We start from the raw sequence: 10,602 nt of genomic DNA, 5'->3' as shown, positions 1-10,602 counted from the left end.
TTAGTTAAACGGTTATTCAAAATGGGCACAATGAAAACGATGCAACACGTATAATTCACAAATCCAGATTTGTGTTTACTATAAGACAGCAACAACGGTCGTAATTACGATGACCACACCTCAACACGATTCAATTATTCAGCCGACAGTAATTAAAAAGGAGACGCTTGGGAGAAATTCAGCAGGGTCTGACACGTCAAATGTGACCCCACCCACCCCACCCCCATTAATTATGTTTTCAATAAAGTGGTCTTTCCTATTTGTCCTTTCTTTGAAGCATAACCACTTTAGTAACCTGTTCAAATATTTCAAAAACGTGGGTTATTACTGTCAGACATGAAAAGGGGTACTAATCTCAGGAGCAATGGTAAGGACTCAATCCCACCGCTGCCACCACATTGATATTTTAAAAGTATTGTTTGTTTCCCACTACTACCACTGCAGTGAATTTGTCTGAAAGCATTGCATTAACTAATTCCCATATTTGGATCTAAACGACATAGATGAAAGCCAGAACTCTTAAACTCTTCTCTTCACACCACAACTAATAAATGATTACTGCATGGTTGTCAGCAACGATATATCAATGTGCCTCATATGTTCTGACATTACGATACGACGCTGGCATGCCATTTTCACCTTCGGAATAAAATCGTTATTTTTCTTTTTCAGAAATGTCCTGCTAAATTTGATGATGGGTTCTACCTGACGCCTCCCGGGAAAGTTAACAATAATCTGATGAGATGTGGTGATATGTAGTGTCGATAACATGTAGTGTCCAAAATAGAAAGTGTATTTACTTCTTCATACTGATGAGTAGAACGATTTAGATTAACTTCTTTTATAAACTATCTCTGAACATAATCATTACGAAACCTTCAAGTTCACTTTCGCCCCGAAGTGCAATATAAGTGGAGCATTGATTGTGAAACAGCCAAGCATTTACATGACATGTTCTGTAACTAGTGTGGTAGCTAGATAATACATGTATATGTGTAGAGTAGAGGTATGTTTGAACTCTTACGTGAAGTGATATTAAAGAATTTATGTAAGAAACAGGGACAATAATAAATTATACATGTACCAGTCAGTTCAGACAAGGCTATATGCCATTGTAGAAAAAGATTTTCTTCTTCCATCACAATCCAAAACACAATGACCCCCCCCCCCATCCACAATTTTCAAAACAGCATGACCCCCTACTGCCAATTTCAAAAACAGGGTGACCCCATCCCAATCCATTGCCCCCCCCCCCGGCCGAAGAAACTGACCGTGTACACATATAATGTGACATCAGGAGGTTTTACTCTACCCGTGTAGTGGTGAGTCATCATTGTTGCTAAACAATAAAATAATAACAACATGCAAAGACACAGTAAGAATGCCAATAGCGACAATTTATTGTAAATATGACAGTGAATGAATAAATGTTTAGTTTATACATAATGAACTTGCTGGTGAAAAATGAATAAATTCAATGATTGACTGCAGGATATAACTGACAAAGTGTATTACTTTTGATAGTTGTGTAAAACAACACTATCAGACGCTTCCTAATCGATGGTGTAATATAAATTCCATCATTCTATCGCCACAGAGGGCGACGTTAAAATCTATTCATCGCTACCGATGTTGACAGCACGTCATGTGAGCCTTAATTATAGTGATAATAAAATTCAACATAATCTACAAGCAAATTACCATGTACTTTTGTATACTAAAGAATATTAAAATGAAAATGAGAATTGAATCAAGTTAACGTAATAAAATTGAATGAACTCTTGAAAATTTCAACAACAACAAACGTGAAAAGTAGTAGATATATGTAGAAGGGCTACACAATTTGTTTCAAAGTGTGAGTTTGACGTGTGAAGTTCTGTTTTCGTTACATGTGTTTATACGACGTTTGTATCGGACGATCGATGGCTATATTACTAGGTATCTATGGTCACCTAGTCCACAAGATATAAAAAAAGAACAAATTCATAACAAAAACCAGATTTAAACTAAATGTCTCTCGTAAACATAGATTTTTGGGCTTACACACACTGTTGGAATACAAAATTCTAAAGTATAGCTATTATACATGATGTACCACTTAATTGGAAAATTAATTATATGAAACTAAATGAAATTTGAAGCTTGCACATTAACATTGCCTTATTACAAAAAAACCCATTGATTATGCAAATTAACCATATAGATTATAAGTTTAATAGATCAAGCTTTAAATGACACACGCACTTCTTTACCATCAACCATTAATACATATACACAATTATCTGAAATTTGAAGTTTGCATTCTTAAAAGATAGCCCCCCCCCCCCCCCCCACACACACACACACAGACGGACATACATACATACATACATACATACATACATACATACATACATACATACATACAGACAGACAGACAGACTATCAGACAGACAGACAGACAGACAGACAGACAGACAGACACACACACAGAGGCAGACATCCCCCTTTCAGTACCTCCCGTACCCTTACAGGAGGTAATAACTAATATTTTACTGTACAATATTTACAATGTTGCATTATAGTATGTAAATGTATGTGAATAATCTCAAATGAGACAATTAACTTGAAAATGGTTTTAAAAAATGAAGCTAATGCTATGATTATAAAAGTCAAATCAAATCATTGAATTTAAACTACTAATATAATCTATATCTCTTCTCCATCATGCAGAGAAATCGTCGGTTTTGGATTGTGTAACCAGGGCTGCAAACTTCGGGATAACTTGTGGAGCAATATTCGTTGCTGGTCTGTCTTTTTGTTGTCTGTGATTTAAACGTATGTACCGCCAGGCGATTCTCTTCACTCGTCTTGGTTTCAGCAATGTTCATTTTATATTAGAACACAAAAACCAACATTTGTATCGCCATTATTAACACTAATGTTGTTGATAGGCATACGTTGGTCGCTGAGTTACAGAGTTCACCAGTACAACAGTACGTACACGTCTTCTTGCCATGGGACACTTCTGTACAGTGGTTGTTACCTGAACATTCGGACTCACACAATCGATTGATAGTGTGAATTTCATCCGTTGCGCTGTCATAAACCACGTTTTTCTGCAACATATGAATTGACAATGTTACCATCTTTGTTACAGCATTAATATTATGGTATCGGACTCCAATGGCTGTGTTTTACTAAAAGGTACGCCAGGTCGGGGCGCCCTCAATCAGTGAATCGACCAACTTACGCTGACAGATCGACCAAGACCGTTGAGGGCGGACTAACACGCCATATCTTACAGCCTGTCTATAAATGTTAGTGACTGAAGTGTATTGGTGATACCAAATCAATAATATTACCATGTCGTGTATGTGTGTCTGGATTAATCCTTAGATATATATAAGGTAACACAGTGTGTACTAGTATGTGGCAGGACTCTGGCCAACATCAAACAAATTAATAATTAGATAAATGATGGTGGGAATCTAATAACCATCGTCAATTTCCTTTGAAAGGAAAGTATTCCATTGGTGACGTACGTACGCTAAACAATTGATAAGGTCTATGTAGTGAGTGCTATAAATATAAACAATTGATAAGGTCTATGTAGTGAGTGCTATAAATATAAACAATTGATAAGGTCTATGTAGTGAGTGCTATAAATATAAACAATTGATAAGGTCTATGTAGTGAGTGCTATAAATATAAACAATTGATAAGGTCTATGTAGTGAGTGCTATAAATATAAACAATTGATAAGGTCTATGTAGTGAGTGCTATAAATATAAACAATTGATAAGGTCTATGTAGTAAGTGCTATAAATATAAACAATTGATAAGGTCTATGTAGTGAGTGTTATAAATATAAACAATTGATAAGGTCTATGTAGCGAGTGTTATAAATATAAACAATTTGATAAGGTCTATGTAGTAAGTGCTATAAATATAAACACATACTTTAGCAGATCTTAGCAATACTTGGACATTTGTTGTAAGAAAGGTTGAATCTTAGTTTCAAACTTAATGTTCCTTTCACGACCTATCTGCCATTTATTTTCTGATTAGAGACTTCGAATATTGTGACCTGGTTATTTCTATCTGATCCTGATGAAGAGGCAGATGACCAATGTCTATATACTGAGGCCGAACGCTATCATCCATCAAAAACGTGCATTAGGAGTATATTCTATTTTCCTTTCAAAATAACAAAGGGAAGCATACGTTTACCGTCAACAGCACAGTAAACAACAAACATATATAGACGTACATATCTACAAACATAACTTACAGTACAAACTCCAGCACAATTCTTATATCGTAGAATATCTGTGTCTTCAAAGCCGAGACCACATTCTCCATCAACACCACCTTGACCATGACTAGTACTACAAAAATAACAGTCAAAGGTGTCTGTTGATCCACTGTCTGCAACAAAAATATTACATATAATTAATGACAATCATGAAAAATCATATCCAGGAATAAAATCATCAAAATAATAGCAATACTGACATATATCTACCCAACAAAACACTCCCTACAGAGTAACATTTGCAAAGTTTGTAGTTATTTCCTTGTTAGAACAATTCAAATCGTTTTGTATCTTGATATCTTACTAACAAGGCGGGTAGATAAGACTACTAAGGTATTAGAAGTACATTTCTAGATATACATTTGGTACAATTCTTCACTTAATATGTTGTCACCATTGCTGGTCTCCTAGCGTGTTTCTTTCTATCTACCAGTTTGTGGTGATTTATATGTTGGACGGTTCTATTTGACAGAATTCACCCGAACAGTAGAGCTGTTAAAATGCCGTCTATTTACTTCTATTCAACAGGTGGTTTGTAATGTAATAAGAGTTATGTCTTAGCAGGGCGAAACTCTAGAAGAGTGTACACTTTTCTACACTTTTTCTAAACTAAATTTATTCTGACTTACACGGGTTATAACGTACAGACGTTAACAAGATTTAAAGCATCGAGGTTTTGATCTGTCTTTGTCGACAATCCTCATCGAATGACAAATTCCATAGTAACAGCCGACCGCTAGGTGGCGGTATGATCAGCCGATTGTGATGATATGTACTTGGATGTCCTCGCCTATGTTGATTTTGAGATTGTAGCAGTCGCTGATGTTTTTTTGAGAAATCATGTGTGGGATTTATCAATAATGGACAGTCATTGTTATGATTTTAGCTGTAGGAGTGTTCAGCTAAAGCCGATGCTACAGTTTTGTCCCTCACAGATTTGCAGTGTTCCTGGTTTTCAATTGTCCCTCTGATTCGCCAATAATTGTTTACGTTTGAACTGCTTGTGAGCTATAATCTGTGCAGGTCATTTGATCTACCAAGTTAGTGAGTATTATTTAGCTAAATTTATATTCGTAACATGTCTCCTACTGGAAACATTGCTGATTACAAAATACATAACAGAAGATATCGACAATAAGTCACCATGACAACGTTGATCAGTATTTACTTATTCATTTGATATGTTCTGATCCGTGCACATCATGTACTTTTAGCAGGGCTCCCTTTTTAAAGTCTGTTGGTGTTTTTATTTATTTATTTTTATTTTTATAACTTCTTTATACACATTGTTAATTCTCCAGTTAGTTTCCCTGTCTATGACAATTGCACGGTTTTCATCTTTTGTGCTTTCTGCAAAGACGTTCAATTGCCTGCACTTAGACGCGTCCAAGGCAATGTCAAGTATAAACATTTAGTTATCTATTTTTTGTGATCAAAAGTTTTTGGTGTCGTGATAAATATTTCGTCGCAAGGTGGCGTCGTTGTACAGACGATACTACTTTTCTACAAGGTAAAGAAGTGTATAACACCAAACTTGTTGACGAAAATATATAGCTTTGAAATCTAAATTTGGATATATGTATTATGTAATACACACATGGTTCATATTGAACAGACACCCCCTTCCCCTCACCCACCCCCTCCAACCTGACGAGCGCCAGTTCAGTTGTATATTATATATTATAACCGGCTATAGTTTTCTAGACAAGTTAAATTAATTTCATTTGTTATCTGTTAAAACGGATGTATAACATCATAGATATAGTATTATGGAACGGTGTGATATCAGCCTCCAGTACTGATTGTTTCAAAACAAAACTGAAGACTAATTTGTTCACCAAAGCCTATGGTGTGCTTTAGCCATTGAGCACTACTGAACAGAACATTGCTCTGAAAATCGGCGCTATAGACATTTGATTGATTGTTCCAAGCCAAGCTAGATTTGCATACTTTTCTAAGCACATTTCCGGTGATTATTGTTACAAATAAACCGGTCTAGGTGCATGGTAATTTTCCCATTGATAACGGTTCTAGTGGGTCTTTGTTTTGGCTGCAGGTCATTGCCTTTACAGTAATTAAAGTCTATCTATCAACGACAGTTCGTAGGTTTTCCTTCTCGAATTCCATGCAATGATTATGTTTGATTTAATTATCATTGGAGGGTACGTCTAAGCATAGAAGTATCACCCATTTCCATGGTCTAATCACAGTCCCTCAATATTGTGATCTAAATAACAAGTAAAAGTCAACAACCCCGCAAATATGTACAAGAACCGAAAGTCATTAAATAAATTCCTGTTAGAGATACCATGATTATTTCTGTAAAACACACCAATGGTGGCAACTACCATACTTTTTAGTAAATCCTACCTTTGCCACCAACAAGGTTTGCTTCGTCACAAGAGACTACGATTACAAGAGAAGCGATCAAAACAACCAAGAACAAGATATTCACACACAGCAAGGACCTTTCCATTGTCGATATAGGTTGGTCGTCTATCTGTGAACATAAACATGGAACAAATACAATAATAATAACTCTTTGTTTGTGTGTGTGTGTGTGTGTGTGTGTGTGTGTTTGTTTGTTTGTTTGTTTGTTTGAGAAAGAGAAATAATAGGCTAGCGTAGAAAGGTAAATTACACATTTTCACGCGTTCAGCTCACAAACAATACAACTGATTCTAACATAGTTTAACCCAAACAACTAATACTTATATGACACTGAAGATATCACCACACTCTAAGACAACCTGGTCTGAGTCACAACCTATACCCCTTGACATTTTATGTTCATAATGTGGTAGTCGATATCGAAATCACCATGTAATGACATTAAAATGGCAAACTGCTGACATTGTGTTTATGGTGAATGTTTAACATAGTAATAATTTAATATACTAAATTGTTACATATACCCTGGTACCTATATCTTTATATCATACGTATTATATAGATTTTGCAACAGAGAAAGTATTTGTATTTCAGTTTACAAATGTAGCCACTCGAGTTTTCACTAGCTTAAGTGTCATGGTTCCATGGCAAATTACAATGGTGCAAATCCCACAATACAAAGCAGACACTGGCAATGTCATTTATGCTTTTATTTACGTTAGACACGTCATCGACAGGTCAGGTCGGCCATAAACAATATGGTCTGAATAAAATTGGACTGTGTACTGGTACGTGGTGCACGTATTCAATAAAGTTTACAATTAATCAGACAAACTAACACATATATACTAGGTTGGTATCGTTCACTGTTGACCTTGAAAGAGTCGTTTCATCCACACACACACACACACACACACACACACACACACACACACATTTAACTTATTTCAACCAGAAACATAAGATATAATAACAATACAAAAGAACATATCACTAATAAGAAAATGTTGTGGTGAGGACCATGGAAACAGTTGACTTGGAGCTAATCTAGTCCAAATATGGTAAGTAACTAAAATACAAGATGTACATATCAGGGATAAATAATTATTAATCAAATACACATACTTATTTCAATTTGTATACATAATATTACAAATGGACAATACTAAAAAAAAGAAAAACGTGATAGCAAGATCACGCGACATTGAAGTGACTAAAGGATATGTGAAACATGAAAGAACTGCAGACCCACATTAGTTATTCCATCATAATATTACACTAAATGAACATCTATTGCAATGGCTGTATTATCTCAGATTCATAGCACACTTTACAGACTTCACAGATCCATCATCGTTGTTTGTAAACTGTGTACCTATATAGTATACACGACGTCAATAAAACACCCATGATTAGTGCTAATTATAATTTATGGGACATACAATCTGAATTCACGTTCGAGAATGCAGTATGTATACTCTACAGCTTTCATCTCAAGGTTTGCTATATTTGTTGACCTAAATTTATACAGGTATGAACAGAATTAAAATGCAATCAGTTGTAATACACCTCAAAGTAAAGTCACGTTACGTAGGTAGGAACCACTTTTACTCTCTTCTTTGTCTGTGGTTACACCAACTATGGTTCTGTTACCCCGGCCAATGGAGCTAGCTGTGCATATGATTACCAAATTATAACATTTTCGTTATAGGTTATACCACAGACACGCCACCAACGAGGGTCATCCATGGTTAGACATGCCCGCATGTTATATTCCACTACGCTACACTCCGGTGTTACATGTATAGCACGTAATATGCAAGTTTCAATATCTTTAGGGTATTAGCATGCTTTGCATTTAATAGGTCACTATCGATTACACTACAGTTCTCATTTGGTATATTTTAGAATAGCTACCCAAATGAATGAATGAAGTGTTGGAGACTGTTTGTTAATCGACATGTCCATATTGATCGTCTGTGTGTAGCCACGATCTGATGGTCCTATATTCATATACGATAATATGTTATTAACTATACCTGTGTAACGTAACCGTTCCTATAGTTATCAACGTCTGCTACGGTGCAGTGTCGTTCCGTTCCGTGGCGTCGCCTCCAGATGTACATGTACAGAAATCCTTTGGCGAGCTTCTCGAGTTGTTCTTTGTACGCAGTGTTGTAGTTACATGTACTATATTCTCGTAGTACTTCACACCGTTATGGACTCATACACTAAACTGACAATAGCTAGGATGTATAGTGTCACGTGAAACACAAATGACGCTATAAACATTTGAATATGAATAGGTACAGATATATATTTGACAATACAGTTATTTATAGACCGTTGTCTAGATTTTTTGACAAGAAAACAAGTACAAGTATGTCTTTTAAATAGTTTACAAACTAAGACAACCACCTGTGAAGTTTGACAGAAACGTTTGAAGGGTGGCTCCATGCAACAACATTTGCATATACCTTCCAACCATTTATCTAAATGAACCAATATCTATGCGACACTCGATATAGTTTAGACCATGGATGGGTATTTGAAGTTGGGACAGTAAGAAACTAAACCGAGTGCATTGCCGATAACACAGAGACAAAGATTTATAGGAAGACTTATTCAATCGAACTATGAAGGAATTGAACATAAAGTATGTCTATGGTTAAACGAAATGAATTAAATACTCTTCCATTCAGTTTGTAACCATATCTACAGTTTGCTGTAAGTTGCCATTCAGTTTGTAAATTGTAACCATACCTACAGTTTGGCAAACGTTGCCTAAAGATTCACCCCATTTTTTACTTGTTTGACTTTGGACGTTGTTGTTTTATATATATATATATATATATATATAAAAACGCCTATTTTAGAAGATATTAGAACAACAGCACGATTAACGAAAACTAGGAAAGGACATCTCACAGATTCTTACTACTATCAATGACGTCATCACATGACGAGAATCTCAAAACTTTGCCCTTACGGAAGGCATTCAGTTTAAATCTGGTGTTTTGTACCATTAACAATCCCCAGGGTTTTATTGGAACATGAACATTTCAATACAAAGGTGCACAAGTGCTTGCTATCACAACAATACACCATTCTCGCAAACCAGAGCTGTTATTTCTTCCGCGACCAATTGAAAACAGATAAAAGCAACGTTTGTCGTTTTTAATGAAAATGCCATGAGGACTTTCAAGTTTTCTTATTAAGGGATAATATTAGTTTATGTAGTATGTATGTATGTATGTATGTATGTATGTATGTATGTATGTATGTATGCATGTATGTATGTATGTATGTATGTAATATGTATGTATGTATGTATGTATGTATGTATGTATGTATGTATGTATGTAATATGTATGTATGTATGTATGTATGTATGTAATATGTATGTATGTATGTATGTATGTATGTATGTATGTATGTATGCATGTATGTATGTATGTATGTATGTATGTATGTATGTATGTATGTATGTATGTATGTATGTATGTATGTATGTATGCATGTATGTATGTATGTATGCATGCATGTATGTATGTATGTATGTATGTATGTATGTATGTATGTATGCATGTATGTATGTATGTATGTAATATGTATGTATGTATGTATGTATGTATGTATGTATGTATGTATGTATGTATGTAATATGTATGTATGTATGTATGTATGTATGTATGTAATATGTATGTATGTATGTATGTATGTATGTATGTATGTATGTATGTATGTATGTATGTATGTATGTATGTATGTATGTATGTATGTAATATGTATGTATGTATGTATGTATGTATGTATGTATGTATGTATGTATGTATGTAATATGTATGTATGTATGTATGTATGTATGTATGTATGTATGTATGCATGCATGCATGCATGCATGTATGCATGTA

The 10,602-nt window shown here is 34.9% G+C and overlaps 1 protein-coding gene across 1 annotated transcript; it reads right to left on the bottom strand.

Annotated features, from left to right (window-relative positions):
- Window positions 1-2,413: 2,413 nt before the first annotated feature.
- On the bottom strand, window positions 2,414-8,906 carry LOC144443786 (uncharacterized). Its single transcript, XM_078133332.1, has 4 exons — window positions 8,728-8,906; window positions 6,668-6,797; window positions 4,274-4,410; window positions 2,414-3,098 (listed from the first exon to the last, which is right to left on the bottom strand). The coding sequence occupies exons 1-4, from the start codon at window positions 8,812-8,814 to the stop codon at window positions 2,877-2,879; spliced, it is 576 nt and encodes a 191-aa protein (XP_077989458.1). The 5' UTR covers window positions 8,815-8,906; the 3' UTR covers window positions 2,414-2,876.
- Between the last annotated feature and the right edge of the window lie 1,696 nt (window positions 8,907-10,602).

The sequence above is a fragment of the Glandiceps talaboti genome, chromosome 12 (genome assembly GCF_964340395.1).
Source record: "Glandiceps talaboti chromosome 12, keGlaTala1.1, whole genome shotgun sequence".
NCBI lineage: Eukaryota > Metazoa > Hemichordata > Enteropneusta > Spengelidae > Glandiceps > Glandiceps talaboti.
Note: the sequence above shows the minus strand (reverse complement) of the source record. Positions and strands in the feature narration are given on the sequence as shown.